Source organism: Peromyscus maniculatus, chromosome 5 (assembly GCF_049852395.1).
Source record: "Peromyscus maniculatus bairdii isolate BWxNUB_F1_BW_parent chromosome 5, HU_Pman_BW_mat_3.1, whole genome shotgun sequence".
NCBI classification, from domain to species: Eukaryota; Metazoa; Chordata; class Mammalia; order Rodentia; family Cricetidae; genus Peromyscus; species Peromyscus maniculatus.
Window position 1 is genome coordinate 56,847,397 of NC_134856.1, and position 22,574 is coordinate 56,869,970.

The 22,574-nt window shown below is 46.8% G+C and overlaps 1 protein-coding gene across 1 annotated transcript in view; it reads right to left on the reverse strand.

The window, feature by feature from the left end:
- Nucleotides 1-22,574, reverse strand: part of Fanca (FA complementation group A) — a 54,352-nt gene that overhangs the window by 5,476 nt on the left and 26,302 nt on the right. Inside the window, exons 21-36 of the mRNA XM_076572252.1 lie at nt 19,393-19,469; nt 17,174-17,287; nt 15,373-15,509; nt 14,632-14,702; nt 14,294-14,390; nt 13,981-14,168; nt 11,930-12,026; nt 10,857-11,033; nt 9,403-9,476; nt 7,600-7,728; nt 5,346-5,430; nt 2,816-2,988; nt 2,135-2,240; nt 2,001-2,060; nt 1,777-1,881; nt 389-498 (exon numbers count right to left, since the gene is read on the reverse strand). Coding sequence (XP_076428367.1) covers nt 389-498; nt 1,777-1,881; nt 2,001-2,060; nt 2,135-2,240; nt 2,816-2,988; nt 5,346-5,430; nt 7,600-7,728; nt 9,403-9,476; nt 10,857-11,033; nt 11,930-12,026; nt 13,981-14,168; nt 14,294-14,390; nt 14,632-14,702; nt 15,373-15,509; nt 17,174-17,287; nt 19,393-19,469 — 1,800 coding nt within the window. The remainder of the gene's footprint in view (nt 1-388; nt 499-1,776; nt 1,882-2,000; nt 2,061-2,134; nt 2,241-2,815; nt 2,989-5,345; nt 5,431-7,599; nt 7,729-9,402; nt 9,477-10,856; nt 11,034-11,929; nt 12,027-13,980; nt 14,169-14,293; nt 14,391-14,631; nt 14,703-15,372; nt 15,510-17,173; nt 17,288-19,392; nt 19,470-22,574) is intronic.

Below are 22,574 nucleotides of genomic sequence, written 5' to 3' on the forward strand. Positions count from 1 at the left end.
GTTCTCATGAAGTCAGGCCAGCCAGGACTGCCAGAAATCTGACAGGGCCCTTAGGTGAGGGAAGACCTGAGAATCTGCTCCCTGCCCTATCCTGTTCCCCAGTGCCCACCTTCCCTCTGGTTAGAACAATGAACCAGATGGAGGCACCTGTTCCCCAGGGCTGCTCGCGGTGGGGCTCTGGGGCACCCTGTACAGCTAAATAAACATAAGACCAGAGTCCAGGGCCAGGATGTAGGAGAGCTGAGCTGGAACGAGACCTGATGAAAGCCGTCTTCATGAACACCCAAGCAGCTTCCACTCAGAAGCAGTACCCCAGTCCTCGGGACGGCCATGACACAGCCTGGTCCAAGGAGCAGCTGGGCTCCCGCCGGACACTGCTTCAGCTTACTTGCTGGCGAACTCCTGGGCCTCCTGTAGCCTCTGCAGCTCTCGAGGTAGTGTGCTCTGATGACATTTCCACCGACTACACAGCACCGGCTCCAGGCTTGACCACCAGAACTATAGGAAGTGAAAGATCACCAAAAAACAGATTAGGGAGGTTATCTTTGGACTGCTATGAGAGATATGCTGCCGACATCTAGACACTTAATAGCTGACTAGCTAGGAACTCCCGAGAGCTCCACACAGCTCATGTTGTACTGCTGTGTAACTTTTTTTTTTGAGACAGGGATTCTCTGTGTAGCCTTGGCTGTCCTGGAACTCACTATGTAGACCAGGCTGGCCTCGAACTCACGGAGATCCACCTGCCTCTGCCTCCCAAGTGCTGGGATTAAAGGTGTGGGCCATCATACCCATTTCATGAGGCATTCTTAGTCTCAGGGACAAGGCTTGAAGGGAGAGCACTGTATGAGGAAATACCCTGTAATGTTGGAATTGAGCTGGTTGACTCGCGCTCCTCAGATATGCCATGCTGAGAGCTACTGTAAACTCCACTCAATGAGCTACAAACTGAACCGAAGCCGGCCATCGCTTGACCTGCCCACCTTCCCTCTGGTTAGAATAACGAACCAGATGGAGGCACCAGGGTACCAATCATTTCACATCTGCAGATGTCGGCTGCGCTTTGGTGCACAGCAGCCAACATGGAGCCCCCAGTGTGTGGTGATTGGTACAGGACTTCATGAGAGGGGGAAATAGTGGGTGGTGACAGCATGAAGAACCGACAATGTCTTCTAGGAGCCTGTGTGCTCCACCTGTTTTTTATTAAGAGATTTTTCTATTCATTTTACATACCAACCACAGATTCCCCTCTCTTCCCGTTACCCTTACTTTTTTAAATATATTTTTATCTTATGACCGTTTGGCCTGCATGTATGTCTATGTATCATATATGGGCACAATATTGTTCCTGTAGAGGTCAGAAGGATCCCTTGATAAATGAATGGTGAGCTACTGTGTGGATGCTGGGAATCAAGCCTGAATCCTCTGGAAGAGCAGACAACGCTTTCAACCTCTGAGTCATCGTTCCAACCCCTCTAGCCACTTTCTTTCTCCTTACACGTCTTGTGAATCCTAACAACCAGGGAGGGACACTGAACAGTGAATCCCAACTCTTGGAAAAATATGAAGACAAGGGACTGTGAGGTGTCTCAATAGGAAAAGGGGCTTCTTGCCAACGATGACCCGAGTTCAATCCTAGAGTCCCATACAGTGGGAAGAAAGAACTGACGTCCCACAGGTTGCTCTTTGACCTCTGTGCATGCATACACATACAGAGAGATTGGTGTGGGGGAAGGAGATAAATGTAATTTTAAAAACCCAACATGCCAGACCTACCAGTGCTGAGGTCAAAATCATGGGACATTTGGTCTGGCACTCTGTTAGGATCAGGTTGGCCACCAATGCTGGGTCTTGACTTCGAAAACACACATTAAGGAGTCCCTGTAGCAAGAATACACTGAAGCTCAGCAGTTTGCCAATGCAGGTGCCCATGGGAACCCTGGCCCTGAAGGGCACTACCTAGACAACCAAACAGAGTTACAAAAGAGGCACTAGATTACCCTGAAGAAGTGGATGGTGATGTCACGGGTCAGGACACTGCCATGGCAACAGAGGTTTCTCTGTAAAACAGTTCAAAGTCAGCATAAAACCAACACAGAGAGGTGAAAGGCCAGCCCAGAGCACTTACACATACCAACTCAGAGTTGACCAGGCTAAAGAACTCCTCACAGTTGGGGGAGACAGGTTGTCTGGTCTGGGGACTGCCCAGAAGAACAGATGGAGGCAGGCGGAGGAGAAGCCTTGGGAAGAAGGGGGTGCATCATGGTGAAGACAGACAGACAGACAAACAGGGTGCCCTTTCCCTGGCTGCCCTTTCCCTGGCTGAACCTTTGTTGCACAGTACTTTCCAGATGGAGCGATGCTACTTGAACCACAGCCCTGGCTTCCTTATGTGTTCTACACACAAAGCTGTCTTTGTCCCCAGCTTTTAATTCCCGCTTAGTCACTGCAGATACCCCAAATATGCTTCAAAAAATATAAATAAATAAAATTTCAACAACCATGTAGATGGATGCACCACTATCTAAGGAAGCAATCCTTAACTGGAGGATTCTATTATGAAAAAATGGACTTAAAAAAAAAAATGTGTTCTTAAAACAACCAAGTGTTCTTTATAGTACATCCTTCAGCAGAGGGTCTCGAGTCTGAGTAGAAAGACTTGAACCCAAAGCATCTTTTGCACTGTCACACCTGTTCCTATGGGAGCCACCAGGATGTTCAAACCTTCCAAGGTTGCGGTAGACATAATACAAGCCATTAGTATGGAAGCTAGAGGCAGACACTGGCACATGAGAGGCACGGTGATGTCTGTTACCGTTTGCACAGGAGCAGCTCTCGCTGTCTCCGAAGGCTAGTAGCCATGCTGTCCCCGCCTGCCAAAGCTTGGAGTCGTCTTCTGAACACCCGGAAGAGAATGTGAGTCTGAGAAGTTGAACAGCCATAGGAGACAGAAGAGCCTTGATCCAGCTCCAGGTCCGCAGCCATCTCCTGGAAAAGAGCAGACCCAGGCACACGTCCATCCTCTCTATCTCTGAGCTGTCCCCAAACATGAGTCAGGGCAGGAAAGTTCTCAGGGCTCACTGTGGACCTTAGTTGGGGACCCTGAGAGATGAGCTTGGAGGGTTATCTCCACAGGGATGGGGAGTGAGGAGGGGCAAGAACACAAGCTTTCCCATGTGAAAACCATTTTTAGCCAGATCTGGCAGCTCACCTACTGGGAACCTGAGCAAGAGGACTGCACAATCAGGGGCCTGCCTGGGGGAGACCACTTGCCCGGGGTGTACACGGCTCTAGGTTCGAGTCCCCAACCCCACAGAAACAAAACAAATTTTAAATTGCAAAAATAGAAGAGTGCAAGGAATACCAATCACACTTCACAGTCACCGTGGCTGCACTCTGCCTTTTCATGACTCTCCGCTGCGCAGACAGGGAGACACCCGTGCAGGATTGAGCTGACGGTGATTTTTGTCCCGCCAGCAGGCCCTTGTATGCATTCTTCAAGGCTGGAGTCAGTCTCTCATGGCCCATCACCACCCCCACTAGCAGAGCACAGCTACACCTGTCTGCCCCCAGTGGAGAGTCTAGGCTGGTGTCGGGCCAACGTTTTGCTGTCACAGCTCCTAAGACCCCTGCATTTTTTTTTTTTAACATATTTTTCAAGAGAACAAATGTGACGTTTTTAAACACCAAAGGATGATCCATGTGCCCCAAACAAATGTGAATTCCACTTTGGGCCTACATTTTCGTCTTGTATATTGTTCTTTTAAAAACAAGACGGCAAATCCAGGAATAGGACCGATTTCCTCTCTCTAACCTGGGAGCCAAGTCATCAACAGAAAACACGAAGCCTAAGCCATGGTGTCGGGTTCGCTGTATCTTTGTCATTCATCTTAGTTTCATCCTGCATCCTCAGCATCCATTTCACAAAGGGGCTACAGGGGCCGGATCTGAGCACTCCCATCAGCAACATTGTATGTCTTGCGGATATGCTACCACTGGATGCTTTCACAGAGTGCCACCGAGGCTGCAGTTTGTCACTCTCTGAGGAAGACAAGGTGTCAGAGGAAGCAGCCACTGTCTTTTAAGGAGGACTGTGAGAGGGAAGAGGTAGGCCTGAGGAGTGAAGGAAGAGGCCCTGTTGCTGGGGAGGAATGGGTAGGGACCCAACACACGACGATAGGCAATGTCTGATGCCTGATGGTGTGGAGGTGTATCCTATCTACTTAACAGAAATAATATGCTTGACACCTCTCACGGCCTGTTGTGTGACCCTAAAAACCACAAGCAGGCAAGGTTCTCTCTCAGGTTGTCCTTTGACATCTGAGAAAGATGTATGGTGAGGACAATGGTCAAGATGAAGGGCCAGGCGCTTTGGATCTCTTATTCTGTAGAATGTCCTCGGCACTCACCACCTACAGAGCTCTTTAATTGTCCACATTTCTGAATTCAGACCTTTGAAGAATGGTTTGGATCTAAGATGTCCTCTAAAGGCCAGTGCTGAAAGCATGGCACTCCCCTGCCCCCAATGCACCGTGTTCAGGAGTGAGTGGCTCCTGAGGGCTCTGACCCATCTACTGTTGGAGACATATCTAAATGGTCTACTGGGCAGTGGTTGGACATGTAAGAGGTAGGGCCGGGGTAGAGGAACCTACTGAAGAATCTACCGTGTCCCCAGGCGCTTGCTCTCTGCTTCTTGGATGCTATGAGATAAAGAGCTTTGGTGTCCCACATTCCCCCTGCTGTGCTGCGCTGACCACAGGACCACGGCAATGAGGGCAAGGGATTGAAATCAGGAGGCAAAGCTTTGCTCCTTTTCCCCGGTTACTGTGCCATAGTGACAGAAGACAGCTCCCAAGGGCAGTCAGCCATGCAGGACTTGGAAATAGGCTACCTTAGAAGCTATGAACTGAGAGACACAGTGTGTGGAACATCAGCACACCGCTGCACTCTCCCATTCATTCTGGGACCCCATGAAAACGCCATGTGCTCTTTTCCTCTGCTAAAGAAGCAGTAATGAAGAAGAAGGAGGAAGAGGAGGAGGAGGAGAAGAAGAAGAAGAAGAAGAAGGGTGTGCAGCAGCAACAGCAGCTTTGCCGTCTAAGTTGTATGTTCCAAAGCCTGCAGACAGTTCTGACATCGCAGCTGTGTGTCTGGGTTTTGTGATGCTCACCCGTGGAGTAGATTCAGAGCGCACTGCTGCTCTAGGTCTAACCTGGTGGGGATGATGCAAGGTTCCCCTCCGTCCTGTTGAGTTAGTCACCATTATGCAAACTGGTCATAAACACCTCGACCAAGAGCGGGCTTGCTGCAACAAACACACCGAGTCCTGTTGTCTTCCAACTCACCTGTAGCCTCAAAAGAATATCCTCATTTCCTGTGCGGCCACCAAGAACCAAATCAGAGGCCTGTGAGTGGTTATAACTCCTTGAACTGAAAATAAAACAAAAGCCTGCTCAGTACCGCCTGACAGTACCTCTGTGGTGCTCACCCCTCACCTGCCTCCCCAGCGGAGCGTCTGCACATGACTGACAACGCGAAACAATCAACAAAAACTCAACACCACCAAAGTAGCAGCCGTCAAAAACAGCAAGTATAAAGAATGGCAGGGCACATGATGTAACTCCAGCACTCAAGAGGCAGAGACAGGAGGACCACTGCAAGTGTGATGCCAGTGTGGTTGACACAGCAAGTTCCAGGCTATCCAGGGCTAAATTATAAGAGCTTATCTAAAGAAAGGGGAGGGGTGTCTGGAGAGACAGTTCAGTGGTTAAGAACGTTGGTTGAGCAATCATAAGGACCAAAGCTTGGATCCTAGCACCCATGTAACATGCTGGATGTCTTGCAAACAACTCACTAACGCCCTCTTCTGGCTTCTGCATTTATGTGTGTGTATATACACACACACACACACACGCCTACCTTTTTAAAAATTTTATTACTATTTAATTAATTAATTTTACATCCTGACCCCAGTTTTCCCTCCCTCCTCTCCTTCCATTCCTTGCCCCCCCCACCTCCTCTTACCCTCACCACAATCCACTCCTCTTTTTTTTTTTTTAAGGGAAGAAAAATAGATCAAAACCAAGTATAATTTATCTTAGGAGGCTTAACATCCAAAAAATAATTTATACACTTAATAATGGCACAAAAACAAAGACATATGACCACATCAATAGATACAGAAAAGGTATTTGACAAAATTTATACTCGATAATGAAAAGAGTGAGTCAATAATCTAGAGACAAAATGGCATTTCCTCAACTTGACACAGGGCATCTGTGAAAAACCTAAAGCTAATGTCACACTCAACACTGAAAGACTAGAAGCTTTCCCCTTAAGATCAGAAATAAGAGTTGGGCAGTGATGGTGCATACCTTTAATCCCAGCACTCAGGAAGAAGAAGTAGGCGGAGCTCTGTGAGTTTAAAGCTAGCCTGGTCTACAGAGCGAGTTCCAGGACAGTCAGGACTGTTACAGAGAGACCATTTCTTGAAAAACCAAGAGATCAGAAATCAGCAGAGATGTCCTCTCTACCACCTCTCTTTAACTGCATTCCACATACTAGCTAGAACAACTAAGAAAAGAAATACGAGGCTTCTAAACTAGAAAGGAAAACGGTGAATGATGTGCATTCACAAATGGTATGACTTCACACACAGTAAAGCCTCAATAACTCACTCAAAAAGAACCTCTGCAGATGTCAGGTGGTGGTGGCGGCGGCGGCGGCGGCGCACGCCTTTAATCCCAGCACCTAGGAGGCAGAGGCAGGCGGATTTCTGTGAGTTCGAGGCCAGCCTGGTCTACAAAGTGAGTTCTGGGAAAGGCTCTAAAGCTACACAAAGAAACCCTGTCTCGAAAAACAAAACAAAACAAAACAAAACAAAACAAAACAAAAAAGAAAGAAAAGAAAAAAAGTATTATTATCCCTCAAGTCCACTCCAAGAAATACAGTAACTCAGGGCTCTACAAAAACCTGTACACAAATGTTCGTTGCAATGTTATTCACAATAGCCAAACATCAGAAACAACCCAAATGTCTACCAGTGGAAGAATGAATTAAAAAGATGATATATACTGTTCAATGGCATTATTCAGTCACAAAGAAATGAAATATTATTACATGGATGAACCTTGCCGACATTTGTTCAGTGAAATAAGCCAGAAACAGAAGACCACACGTGATTCTGTTTCTTAACCCCGACCCTAACCAGGGGTTGGAGTGTGAGCAGCACACTCACTGGTGCAGGCCTGAGACAACATCTGCTCACCGCAGAGTCCACTTTCACTCCGCTGTGCCGCCACTACAACTATCACCCTGACCCTCAGGAAGCTGAGGCAGGAGGATTGAGTTCTAGGTCAGCTGGGCTACTGAGTGAGACCCTGTCTCAAAACAAAGAACTTCCTACAGTGATGTCGCACTGACACGTGAACACCACATGGGAGAGGATACACTGTGACCTGTATGATGACACGTGAACACACACAGGAGAGGACACACTGTGAACCTGTATGATGACATGTGAACACACACAGAAGAGGACACACTGTGAGCTTATATGAGTAGCACAGAGCAGGAGGTTTTGAGTACTATGTGGCTGACCTTTGGTAGAAGTCCATCAGCTCGCTGACAAGGACTGTGCACGCTGCTTCCAGGTCTCCATCACAGCCTCCCAAAGCAGATGGAGCTGGGAAGAAGTGCTCATAGATGGCCCACTGGTGGAAGTCATGTCTGCAACAGTTGAGCACCGAGGTCAGTTCTGAGGAAGACTACAACCAGGGGCCCAAGGGTCCTTAACATCCTGAAGTGGTCTCCATAAGAGGAACATAGGCCAGGGCCTGTGGCACACACCTTTAATCCCAGCACTTGGGATTGGAATTCCAGCAGAGGCAGGAGGATTGCTAAATTTGAGGCCAGCCTGGTCTACAGATCAAGTTCCAGAATAGCTAAGGCTGCTATACAAAGAAGCTCTCTCTCTCAAAAAAAAAAAAAAAAAGAGGAACACCCAGTTCCAGTGACTGGGCAAAGTGGCAGCTAGCATCAGCAGCCTGAGAGTTCAGAGTGGAGTGAGGAGTCTTCCTTGTCTACAAGACAAGGGACCGGTGCTGTGGGAAAAGCCCCTCGCAGGGGCAATCCTGGGACCAAAGCCCAGGCAGTGTTAATCCTGCTGGGTGACGGCTGACTATCTCAGCGAACCCAGTCAATGGAGCGGGCAGCCACGCCGATGTGGACTGAGCTATCCGGTGGTCTGCACCATGTACACCCCAATAGGGAAATAGCTGAGAATCCAGACTGAGGATTGCAGGTCCGTGGTCAAGGAGAGCCATACTATCCATGCTGAAGGGAAGGGTCTCAAGGACATGGTGACTGTGGTCCACTAAGTGGAAACAGCCAAATACAAGTGAGATATCCACACCAGAAGGAGTGGGTGAGGAAGATGGAGGGCAGTACTCTGCCCATGAGGGCTGAGATCACAGAATCTATTCAAGTATCAGGCGTGTGATTACAGCAGGAAGGGTGGCTGGGAGTGACTTGTCAGTGGGGTTTTTGCCTTGTGTGTGTAAGGGGGCGGGGGAGAATCCCTAGAACACGCCTAAATACCATCTCAAGGTAACAGTCACCCAAGGGGTTAAAAAGTGAGGTTGTAGAGGCTGGTGCCATGGCTCAGCTGTTAAGAGCATTGGCTGCTCTTGCAAAAGATCCAGGTTCACTTCCCAGCACTGACATGGCAGCTAACATCTTCATGTAACTTCAGTTCCAAAGGATCTGCCACCTTCTGGCCTCTGTAGGTCACACACACACACACACACACACACACACACACACACACACACACACACACACACACGGTACATCCATAAGCATAAATACGTCATTTTTTTAAAGCGAGGTTATAATGAGGCCTCAAACAAACAAAAAACCCAGTCAAGATGTACTCGGTTTCTGGGGCCCATCAAGGCACTTCTTGGAGCCGGCTCTGCAACGTACCCCTATTGCCTCACGGCAAGTAGCCCGATCTACTGTCCCAGTGTGGCCACTGGCTCTCACAGGGGCTGTCTTGTAGCCTCAGACCATTCATCGTGTCTACCTGTGCTTTTACCAAAGTGCACCGAATTCACATTCTTTCTCAACATGGGCTCTGGGGGGTGTAGGGTTCCCACAGAGACCTCGTCTGTCATTATCTGTACAAAGGTGCCTTATAGGTAAGTGTGTCTCAGTTACTTTGTAACCCCAGCTTCTGGGACATTCTAGAAGTGTCTGGCACGCAGTGGAAACTCAGTGTTTTTTCAATAAAGAAATGAATGACTGAAGTGCTCAAACATGACCCAGTTAACCTGAACGTAAGATGGCTGTATGAAACAGACTATGACCATGTTTTAGGGGCCAGCTCCCCTGAGCGCTTACCTTTCTGTATCTGAGAGAACATCAACTTCAGGTTGAATTTCCAATTCCAGCTGAACCCAATCTCTGTAAGTTAACTGAGTGACGGAAACATTCAGGGTAGGGAGGATGAAACACAAAACTCACACAGCTTATAAGCATTTGTCATTTTATCTGAAAAACAGAGATCTGTGCTCTGCTGTAATGAAATGGAGAACTGATGCATTATGGAAACATATTGTGTACAGGCTCTGAATATGAAATTAGAACTAGTGAAACCAGTCCAGTTTTGCTTGTTTGTTTGAGATAGGGTCTTACTCTGTACCTAGGGCAGGCCTTGAACTTACTATGGATGGCCACAAATCTGTGGTCATCTTCTTGCTTCAATTCCCCAAGTGCTGAGATTATAAACATATACTACCACACCTGGCCAAACTGGTCTTTTAACTAGCATACTACCTACTTTTAACTAATTAGCCTATTCCTAACTAGATTATTATGCAATAAGAAAAGAAATTATCTTATAGGTCAGGAGTTGAGGGAACAAACCTTGGTATAAACTGGGTTTGGTAGTACAGCATTTAATCTCAGCACTCAAGGCAGACGCAGGAGGATCTCTCTGAGTTTGAGGTCAGCCTGGTCTACAGAGTGAGTTCTAGAACAGTCAGGGCTACAATGAGACCCTGCCTAAAACAAACAAACAAACAAACAAACAAACAACCCCCCCAAACCTTGATGTACAATCTGCCTCAAATATTCCTGGCATCTTTTTTTCTTCCCTGAGACAGGGTTTCTCTGTATTCCTGGCATCTTATATCTTGTTTTTTCTTATGAAAATTCTTAGAGTGATCTCACATGCCATTGTGCCCTAATCTCAAAATCTCACTTTGTGTAAAAAACCCACATGACAGACCATGCCTCCACACAGTCCCACCTGGACAAAGTTCAAGGCAGACAGATACGATGTAACCTGGAAGCAAAACTGTAAATGTCCTAAGACATGACAGGGCCCTCTGAAGAGCTGATGAGCTTCTGACTGCCGGCTGTTCCACCTTTCCTCACACCGGTCACAGCACCACACCCACCCTTATAAAGCCAAGCCACAAAGACGCGATAAAAATGATTTTCCTCTAAACACGTTAGGAAATAAAGGACATGGTCTGTTTGTGCAAATCGTGCCAGGTTCCAGTTGATGGGCACAAGCTAGAGGCATGGAGAAGCCAAGGCCCCACGACAGGGCTGCTGTGAAGAGTACTTGCCGGGAGAACCCGAGCCCAGCAAGGTCTTCTGCAGAGTCCCTTCACAGTGACCTCAGTGAAGGTTTCAATGCAACCAAGTATTGCTCTGGCCTCTCAGGAGACACAGAACCCTCTTACACCCAGGTTTCTTCCACCCTCCTCCAACCCCAACACACGCACACACGCATGCACGCAGAAGCAGCCAGGACATGTGACATAGTGGAAAACATGGAGACTTACATAAAATTCCTTTTCCTTCAGAAGCTCTTGGAAGCTGCTCCATCTCCACAGAGAGAGTGCAGCACTCTGCCAGTCTGCAGAAGGAAGGTACAAGGGTCTCCAGGAGACGGAGGCTGTGTGTTCTGGAGGACAAGGTGCTCTGGCCTCTGAGAACACCCTTAGCATAATGAACTGAAACTGAAACAGTGACAGGTTCACAGTGAGACAGGGGAACAGTCAGAGACACCCAGAGAACCCACCAGGAGATCTGTCTGTCATCCCGTAGGGGACCCAAACCAGCCTGACATACGCAGCATTTCGGTGAGCAGGAAAAGAGGAGGAAGAGGGGAGGAGGCAGGCACTTCTCCCTGGGGTCTTCCTAAAACCTGGCCTTTCTGGTGAAATCTGGGGTGGGTGTTTTGTTGAGAGGCCTGTAATTCCAGCTCACGAAGTTCTGAAGCCCTCTTCTGGCCTAACCTGTTCTCCCCACCCTCATACAATTAAAAAAAATAAAATAAATGAAGAAAAAACTTTCACAAAGCCTCCTGCTTCAGCATCTCAAAGATGTTTTCTCTTTGATTTCTAATGTGAAGCCTATAGTCAAAATCCAATGGTTATACACAAGAGGCGCCCATCAAAATTCTAGGAGTCTGAAGTAATAACTTGGTGGTAGGGCACTTGCTTAGTACATGTGAGACCCGAAGTTTGATCCCAGAACTGAAAAAACAAAACAAAAACCGAACCAACCAGCCAAACAAACAAACCTCTCAAAACAAAACCATACAGAGGGATAACTGTGGTTTAAGGGGAAAGAGTATTTTGTTTTTTTAATGAATTCTTAACTTTTAACTTACCTGTGCTATAAACATCAATTCAAAGGAGTAGCATATACTTAACTACTGACATCTTAGCCCCAACTTAAACTGAGAAAGAGATACAGGAGCAGTATTCAGCATGAAAAACTCCCCAAGCAGACAGCCAGGCTGTCCCAGAGACAGCCTGATGAATGGTGCACCCATAAACTGAGGTAAACACAAGAAAGCTGCAGAACCCAGAGTCCTTCAGGTCGGAAAGCAGGGATCTGAAACACATACCCTTTTGATCAGGCCTGGAGATAAACAGCTGCGCAAGGCAGCCAGGGGCCGTGCAGTGAACTTGCGTAAACAGTAGGAAATTGCTGCTGTACAGAATCTGCAATGAGGGAAAAGTAAACTGAATTTACCAAACCGTCTTCGGTGTGTTCTGAACTAGATGATTGAAAGAACTGTCGGACCACCCTGGCTTCAGGCTCAGTGTCTCCTGAGAGGGAGATGCTGCCTCCAAAGGCTCACATCCACACTGAAGGCAGGGAACGACAGGCACACAACAGCATGTGTGAGCAAAGGCACGCTCACTGGACAGGTGTGAAGAGCCACAGCAAGACACAAAAGGAGGGAAGCATACACTGCCCGGCTCTTGGGTGGGTCAGGGAGCAGGTCATTCAGTGGAGGGCACAGACAGCAAGGCTGCTGCAGGCATCTCTAGCTCTGCGAGCGATCATCACTTGTGTTCTTTTGTGAGAGTCTCAAGAACTCGCAGGCTCCACGTCTTGGGAGAACACAGTATCTGTGAGCACAGCGCAGCCTCATGTGGCTCTGGCCACTAGGAGACGTGACTGATGACAACACTGTGTGCAGAAGCAAAAGATGACATGGAACCGAGGACAGGGGCCTTTGTCCCAATGCCTGACCTGGGGAAGAGGACTCTCTTGGGGGATCAGACAATTATAGAATATTGCAGTTTTCTGTATGGCTTAGTTTATTTATACAAATAGCTAAAGCTTAAAAGTGAGCAAAGATGAGGCTAGACAAATATTATTGTGAACCTGAGTAAACTGTAGGAATTTATTAATCTGTCTTAAAATTAATTAATTTTGTTTTATTTTATGTGCATTGGTGTCTTGCCTGCATGCATGGTCTGTGTGAGGGTGTCAGATCCCCTAGAACTGGAGTTACAGACAGCTGTGAGCTGCCATGTGGGTGCTGGGAATTGAACCTAGCTCCTCTGTTAGGGCAGCCAGTGTTTTTAACCACTGAGCCATCTCTGCAGCCCTGGAATTTATAAATCTTGATTATCAAATATACCTTATTTATCTTGTTTTGTGAATTCTCTGTTTAGTTCTTTAGCCCATTTTTTAATTGGACTGTTCAGTATTTTGATGTCTAGTTTCTTGAGTTCTTTATATACTGTGGAGATCAATCCTCTGTCAGATGTGGGGTTGGTGAAGATCTTTTCCCATTCTGTACCTTATGTATCAAGCATGTTACTTATCTAAATTTCCTAGCAGCTTGGTGTTAACTTATGTGGGAGTAGGCAGTTATCAAGCTCTAGTGGTTCCACAGTGGTGGGGATCTTTCCCAAAGAATTATTTTGTTTAGAGAGGCTGCCATTTTATACATTTTCATCCTTCAAAGCACACACAAAAACAAGACAGCCAAACAACCTCTACCATAGGACACCCAGGATATCCTTTGCCAAGGATAGCATAATGATATGGAAAGATGTTTACAGTAGTGTTAATGTCAGTAACAACTTTCAACTTCATCAGTTCCCTAAAGCACAAACAAACGTAAACACCTAAATAAAATAAAAACTAAAATATTAAGGGATGACTCTTGGGTGACTCATTTTCTGCAGCTCTCTCTCTAATTTGGTACCAGGGATTGAACCCAGGGCCTTATTCATAGATGGGCATAGATGCTATCACTGACTATGTATGACCCATCCCTGGGCTCGCTCGCTTGCTCGCTCTCTCTCTCTCTCTCTCTCTCTCTCTCTCTCTCTCTCTCTCTCTCTCTCAATTTTTGGTGATTTCATTTTTCTTTTATGTGTATAAATGTTTTGCCTGCACAGATGGCTGTGCACCAGGCATGCACAATGCCCATAGAGGCCAGACGAGGGAGGCAGAGTCTCTAGAACTGGAGCTAGAAATGGTGAGCTACCATGTGGGTGCTGGAATAGAACCCGGGTCCTCTGGAAGAGCAGCCAGTGTGTTTAACCACTGAGCTGCCTCTCCAACCACATGGTCTCTCATAATTGCATTTGCTGAGTATTTCTCACTTTTCAAGAGGGGGAAAAACTGCTGAGGAACTCAGGAATGACTTACTTCATGCAGAAGAGCAGAGATTCCCTCGTGCGGCAGGTCAGGAGGCTGTTCAAGAACTCAGGGACATCAAGGCTGCCGGCGGAGGCAAGAACACCGGGATCCACCTCTGGAAGTATGGACTTGGACTCGCCCAGATGGACGGCAAGAGCAGCCAACCCCAGCACATGAGGCGTGCTCAGGCTTGGGCCCTGAAAGAAGGACAGAGTTAACGATAGTCTGTTCCCTAGCTAGAAGACTCGAAAATCACTGAAAAGCGGCATCAGTGGAGGCTCACAGCAGCTGAAGAAGCGACCTGCAGGATGCAGGCACCTACCTGGTGATGGAGCAGCTGGCAGAGCCGAGTGAGCACTGCAGGGAAAAGCACGTGTCCACAAAGGGTCCTCACGAAAAGGACAGCCCAGGGGCTCTGCCTGCAAAGACAGAGAACAAGTCACTGGCTGGTCGTAGCCCTGTCCAGTCCTTCCACGACCAGTCTGGGCACAGGGGCCTATACAAGGCTCAGGGTTCTTCCAAACGGTGACCTTTACGTAACACAGACCATCAGTCTTCAATGCGGTCCCTACCCGACAAAACAGCCTAGTCATCCACTCTTGGAACAGAGCTATCCCTGCTTGGTCTCAGCACCCTAGGAAAGATGGAAATCACCCTTACCTCTCCGGGGGCACAAAACTAGAGGCTGCCATTTGGTTCTGACAGAAGGCTGTGAGCAGGAGATCCACAACCTGGGAAGAGAGACATCACTGTAAGGCTTTTGGTTCAGGGAGTGACCTGAACCAAAAGAACCATGGTAAAGGCTGCACTTAATTTTGTATGTATTTTATGCATGCAGCGGCCAGAGGACAACTCTCAGGAGTCAGTTCTCTGCTACCAACCTCACAGGAAGTGGGGATCAAATTCAAGTTGTCAGGTTTGCATTTGGAAAGGAAGCTGTAATGCAGCTTAGCACCAAGTCCTGGACTGCACCAGGATATGCGTTACCACACAGGCAGAAACTTGAAGGTGCCCAGTGGGAAGACAGGCAAACCTTGAGTTGTCAAAGGTAAAGGAGTAAATATGGGCTTTGGGGTTAGAACCAGCCTTCGCCACACAGACTTCTTTAAAATGCAAAAACAAGCCGGTGGAACACCCCTGTAACCCTGACACTTGGGACGTGGAGACAGGAAGAGCAGGAATTTAGGTCCAGCCTCGGCTACACACAGTAAGAGTAAGGCCAGCTGGGCTACAGGAGACCCTGTCTCAAAAAAAACTTCTAAAAAGGTAAGAACACATTTAGCCACAAACAGGCAAGGGAGGCTGGCCAACTGTGGCATGGCAGTGCCTGCGTGCTCAACATCTGACCTTCTACATAACCTAACAAGGGTCACAGCTGGTCCTAAGGCCTCACAGGCATACCTCCTGGTCCTGTGTCCGGAGCGTGGGAGTAAGGATGCTGAGCTGGATCTTTGCTCTCCGGAGGCTACCATCATCGTTACTGTGACCCAAAGCAGCATTTAGTCTTTCAGAAACCACAGCCACCTGAGCAGATATAACTGCAAACAGAGAAGCCAGATACGTTCAGAGCCAGCCTGGGAAGGAGCAACATGAAGAAGCGTAGGATACTAGGTAGCACTGGCCACGCTGTTACACCCCAGCGTGGAGCCGCCTCTGAATGGAGGGAAGGATGGCCACCCTGCAGCTGCCACAGCCCCTCTAAGGCGTGACTCCTCCATCTGTCTAAGCACAAAGCCCCGTAGACCGAAGGTACCCGGAGCCACTGTGAAGGCCTCGGTAAGTCACTAAGGCACGCAAACCTCTATGGCTTTGTCAGAGCTGACCTGGCACCCATTGGTCTTTTGCTTAAGCCCTGGAACTCTTCCTAATGTTCCACAAATGCTACATTCTGAGCCGGATGTAGCGGTGAAGGCCGACAAATCCCAGCACTTGGGAGGCTGAGGCAGGAAGAACATTTGAGACTAAGGTCAGTCTGAGCAAGGGAGCAGGAGCCCACATGCACATGCACACACAAAGCCACACACAGCACCACGCTTTACACAAGCAGCCTAGGCCGTTGTGCTCTGACATCTGTATACCTGGCCCGAGGAACTGTGTCAAGGATCCACAGCCTCAGCAAAGCTGTGGCAATGCACGAGGTGGTGAACGCCTCCCTGTGAGGCTAAGCTTGGCTTCTATAAACATCAATCCACAGTAAAGTCAAGTCTATTATGCATAAAAATAGATTTTGGGTTTGGATGTGGGTCATCACACAATAAAGGATTCAGGTTTTTTTGTTTTTCCGATTATTTTTAATCATGTGTATGTGTGTGTGCTCTGTGTGAGTATGTGCATGTGAGTGATGGTGCCTAGAATCCAGAAGAGAATGTTGGATCAACTGAAGCTGGAGTTACAGGTAAGTTACCTGATATGGATGCTGGGAACCAAAGCCAGATCCTCTGCTTAACTGCTGAGCTACCTGTCCAATTCAAAAGTCTGTGTTTTGTTGTTTGTTTGATTTGTTATGTTTTGTTTGTTTTGTTTTGTTTTGAGGAAGGGTTTCTCTGTGTAACCCTGACTATCCTGGAACTCGCTCTGTAGCCCAGGCTGGCCTCGAACTCACAGAGATCCGCCTGGGTCTGCCTCCTTAGTGCTGAGGTTAAAGGCATGCACCCCCACTGCCCGGCCGTTTTTGTTTTTAACAACAGAAACTAGATGAGCACAACCAGTCAAAACTGTGGTGAATTTACTTTAAATTGTACATTCACTAAAATAAACCCTGGAAGCAGTGCAAGTCTGTTACTGAGGTCATGGACTGCTGCACAAGTCAGTGCTTTGAAGACCCACAGACGGACGCTCTGAACTCAGTGCTTCACAAAATGTTCAGAAGCAGAAACAAAAAGAAGAGAGAAGCCCAAGGTGCTTGATGTTGGATCTGCTTGGACAGTCAGTAAGAACCTGTGCTCACGGACTTCAGTTTCCTTCCTCTCCAGCATCCGTCTTATCGGGACACAAGGATGACCCACCTCCTGTCTAGGGAGTGTGACAGTACAGTGAGGCTATCCCCATCATTCCGACTCCTCACTTAGTCCAGTCTGTGGGCACGATCATCCGGCAGATGCTGAGCTACAGGCATGACAGGCCAGCCTCTGTTACTATGGCTACATGCATGCACACAGAGCACAAACACTCTCCCACACACAGCCCCATGCCCCTTTCTTACCATCATATTGGGTGGGGTCTGTCATTAAAGCTCTGAGCTCTTCAAGTGCTGCTGTGAGCAGTCCCAGGGGCTGTTCAGCACAGTCGCGCTCCATCCTTTTTCCTGGGGCGGCATCTGAACCGGGGAAGGACATTTTAAAAATCAGGTCGAATGGTAATAACACTCAGTGGGATTCTCTATTATAAATAGAAAAAACTCATATACTTGGGAAATGCTGATGTGTACTGCTTTTGTGTGGACAGCACTCAGTCCCTGGGAGCTTTTCTCTTTGATGCTGGATATTACATATAATATCAAAAATAAAAATATTGAGACTGGAGATGTTACTCCATAGCAGAACATGTGTCTGTAATGTACAAAGCACTAGGTTTAATTCCTAGCAACATATTTTTTGTTGTTGTTGTTGTTTTTGTTTTGTTTTATCATTTTTGGGTTTTAGAGATAAGGTTTCTTTGTATAACCACCTTGGCTGTCCTGGAACTTGTTTTATAGTCTAGGCTCTGCCTCCTGAGTGCTGGAATTAAAGGTGTGCGCCACCACTGCCCAGCACAACATACATCTTTTTATATGTGCATTGGTGTTCTGCCTGTATGCATGTCTGTGTGAGGGTGTCAGATCTTGTAGTTACAGACAGTTGTTAGCTGCCATGTGGGTGCTGGGAATTGAACTCATGACCTCTGGAAGAGCAGTCAGTGCTCTTAACCGCTGAGCCATCTCTCCAGTCCCCCACAACGTACATTTTTAAAAACAAATTTATAAACAAGTTTAAGGAAAGAAAAGAGAAAGCCTGAAGAGATAGGTGAGGGATTAAGAGCACCACCTGCCCTTCCAGAGAACCCAGATTAGAGTCCCAGCAACCATGCTGTGGCTCACAACCATCTGTAACAAATATCACATTTTCTTTCATATGTGGCATCTAGATTTTTAAAAAAAAAAAAAAGCACGAAAGTAAAAAGAAGACTATTTGAGGGGTTGGGGATTTAGCTCAGTGGTAGAGCGCTTGCCTACAGACAAGCGCAAGGCCCTAGGTTCAGTCCTCAGCTCCAGAAAAAAAAAAAGACTATTTGGGAAGAGGAAGGGGACCAATGGGAGACGGGTGGACAAGAGAGTAACTAGTGTGATAAGTGACCGATACATCACATATGTATGAGAAAGTCATAATGAAATCCAGCATTTTGTATAATTGATATAGATTAATTAAAAAAATGTAAACAGAGCACTTGTGATGTCATCCAGTTATTCAGTTGGTAGATTCCTGCCCAACACGCACAAAGCCCTGGGTCCGATACCAGCACCACACATAGAACTGGGCATGGCTGCACATGCCTGTAATCCCAGCACTTGGGAGGTGGAGGCAGGAGGCTCGAAGGTTCAAGGTCCTTCTCAGCTAGCTACACAGAGAGTTCAAGGCTGGCCAAGGATATGAGACCCTGTTTAAGTAAATCAATAAATAATTGAAAACTCAAAGGCAAAACGAGCGACTCCTTCCGATGCCCCTCTCACTGTCGTCCTGCTGGCCGTCAGAGCTACACGGCATTGAAGAACGGGGTGGAGAGAACATGCCAGCCACACACTGCAGAGATGGCGGCTCACTGACCAGCTTCCCAGAGCCAACAAGATCTACCGCTGTTCTCAGAGGTGCAAAGATCCCCAGCACAGGGTTGGACAGACGGCTCAATGCTTAAGAGCTCCAGCTGCTGGGTTTGATTCCTCGAACCCACACGGTGGCCCCCAACTGTCTGCAGCTCCAGTTCCAGGAGATCCAACCCCTCTTCTGGCCTCTGCAGACACCAGGCCAACACAGGATGCACAAACATACACACAGGCAAGAACACCCACACACATAAAATAAAATTAAAAAACAAAACAAAAACCCCTGCAACCTGCTACAAACCAAACTGTCCAATTAGAAAATAATTATACCTGACTGCACTATGCTATGGGCCTTGAGCTACGTGTGGAGATACCAAACACAGAGGTGGGCTTCTACCTCATGCTTCCCAGGAGGTGGGAAGGCGGCTGACTGTCAAGGCCGCCACGACAGTAACCACAAGCTGCTAACACATTGTTTGGTCCCCAGGTGCCGTGGTCAGGCAGTCACAGGCCTCCTGCACCCAGGTGAGAACAACCTGACCACTGAGGACGCCGATGCGGGTGCCGGTGGCAGACACATCACAGAAATGGAAAGCACAGGAACAGAAGGTGACCAAGAGCCTTACCTCCGGGCTGCTTCTCTTCAGCAGTGGCACAGGCTTGGCGGTAGGCATCGTATAAGGATGAGGGAATCTTATCTGCTCTAGATAAAAAGAAATCAATGCCCACGTCACCCATGACAGTGTTCAGGTTTCTGATTCCAAAGCCATTACACCAGTGTATATTGTATTGTTCTGTGTTTTATCTCTTTTTTTTCTGTGCTGGGGATTAAACCCACTAGGCAAACACTTTACCATAGAGCTACACCTCTAGCCATTAATTAGTTTTAGAAGAAAAGAAATCACATTTATGATTTTAAAAGTATATATATATATATATATATAGAGAGAGAGAGAGAGATTTCAGTGGTACCTACGATTTTATAACATGTCATGTATTAGTAATAATACTGAATGCTAATTTTAGAAGATCATTAGAATATTCAGGTGACACCCAGCAGTCTGTGTGATCCATCTCCAGACTGCCTCTCTTACAATGATTCTGGCCTGTCGGCTGGGTTTTTGCTTTAGAGCACAGGCTTCAGTCTGAAGTTTGCCAATTTCAGGTGGTCGGGTCTGAGGTAGCCTCACAGCATTATGAGAATATTTGTGCTGAACTCTTCCGAGGCCATTTCCAGGGCCATTCCAGAGCCGTGTGTTATACAGAGGGATGTCCAGGTAGGTGTGACAGTCCTGCCCACGCCACCAGGTGGCTGTTGCCAATGCCACTGCAAACACATGGACAGCCCCAGTTCCTCACTATGAGAAATACCGACAGTGAATTCGGCCTCAGACAGGGCTAGGAGTACAGCTCAGTGGGAGAGTAAGAGTCGCCCGGTGTGTGCAGGGCCCTGGGTTCGACTCCCAGCACCGCAAGAAAAGAATTTAAAACAACTAGATGAAATAAATTTTTTTGGCTGTTTTGTTTTGATCAGAAAATGTCTCACTGTGTAGCCCTGGTTGACCTGGAACCTGTTATTCAGACCAAGCTGTCCTTAAACTCAGAAGAGAACGGTCAGCCTCTACTTCCTGCCTCTACTACCAAGGACTGGGTGCACCTCCAGGCCCAGCTTGAAGTAAAAGTTACATGGAAACCTAAAAATGAAAAGACAGAAGGAAGGAAGGAAGGAAGGAAGGAAGGAAGGAAGGAAGGAAGGAAGGAAGGAAGGAAGGAAGGAAGGAAGGAAGGAGGGCAGGGGAGGGAGGGAGGGAAGGCATAAAGCAGCTGACGAACAGTCATCTACAAAACTGAGTCCATAGCCAAAGTCCATGACTGCAGTGTCAGCAGACAAATGTTTTTACAACACATTCTGCCAAACCTTCAACAGAGCAGAATCTGTGATTCAACAAACAGTTCCAGCAAACAGAAAGACGTTACCCAGTTCATTTTACAAGATGCTAAAAGCTGCCAAGATACGTAAGTGAGAACCACAGACATAGTAAAGTCCACTCTGTATATAATGACATTAAATACAGTTCAAGCCAGACATGGTGTACATGCCTGTAATCCCAGTTCTTAGGAGGCAGATGTAGGGAGGTTAGCCTGGGCTACAGAGTAAGACCTGTATCAAAACAATACCTAAAGCAGGTGTAGTAGTGCATACCTGTAATCTCCGCACTTGGGAGGGGGAAGCAGGAGAATTGGGAGCCCAGGGTCAACCTGAGCTCTATAACAAGTTCAAGTGCAGGCTACATGAGGCTGTTTCAAACAGCACCAGGCTGTGGCTTGAGGGCTTCATTAAAAACATAGAACTTGATACATTTGCATGTTATCTTTCCACAGAGCTCATGCTAATCTTTTTCGTAACATTCCAACTTTAGTACATGGCCAACTGAAGTAAATAATCATGGATACTATGTAAGTGTTTTAAAGTGATCTGGATACTAGGTGTTTTAAAGCAATCTCCACTTTTCTATGTATTTGAAATTTTTTCCATTATTTAAACTTGTTATTTGACAAATTTACACATGTACATAATGTATACTGAATGCTCTCAACCCCCAGCTCTCCATCTCCCTATTATCCTGTCTACAAATCCCTTTCTCCTGTTGGGTCTCTTTGTATAGTTTTATGACCCGCTGAGTTTAAGCAGTGACAGCATTGGAGCATTCCCTCAGAGCTTTGTGGGCTCAGCAGGGGGTGCACAGCTGGAGACAATGTTTCTCCATCTTCCAGAAACTATCAAGAACCAGTAGTTCAGCAGAAAGAAATACACTCCATGCCCCCTCCCTCTCTGACTGACTGTTGACAGGGTCTGTTTTGTCTTAGGTGGGCGGCTGCAGGTAACCACACTCGGAAGTTCCTGACTGCAATGGTTCGAGTATAAGCGATGGCATTCACAGCCCTTTACTTATTTTCTGGCTTTTACCTATTCTAAGGCTCAGGAAACATTGTAGAAGAAAGGGAAGCAAGCAGATGGAATATTTTATATAAAAAATACAGGCTAGGCTGGGCAGTGGTGGCACACGCCTTTAATCAGAGGCAGGTGAATATCTGAGTTCAAGGTCATCCTGGTCTACAGAATGAGTTCCAGGACAGTCAGGGCTATATAGAGAAACCCTGCCCTGAAAATGAATGAATGAATGAATGAATGAATAAATAAATAAATAAATAAATAAATAAATAAATAAATAAATAAATAAATATAAAGGCCAGTGTGCTGGCACATGCTTTAAGTTCCAGGACAGTAAGAGATATTCAGAGAAATTCTGCCCCAAAAGTAAATGAATGAATGAATGAATGAATAAATAAATAGGCCAGTGTGATGGCACATGCTTTAATCCCAGCACACAAAAGACAAAGACAGGAGTAGGTCTGAGTTTCAGAGCCACTTGGTGATACCTTATTTCAAATAAATAAATAAAAAGATGATAATACATAAATAAAGAATCTCAGCAATAGTTTTTTTTGTTTGGTTTGTTTGAGTTTTTTTTTTTTTTGTTGTTGTTGTTGTTTTTTAAGACAAGGTTTCTCTGTGTAGACCTGGCTGTCCTGGAACTTGCTCTGTAGGCCAGGCCAGCCTCAAATGCAGAGATCCACCTGCCTCTACCTGAGTGCTGAGATCAAAGGCATGCGATACCACCTCCGCTCACCTGAAGCCAATATCTTAAGAATAAAACACATGTGTGGTAAATTTCTCTACAAAAGAACTCAAACTCTTTGCCCTATTAAAACCCATTGGAAAAAAAAATAAAACAAGGAAAACCCA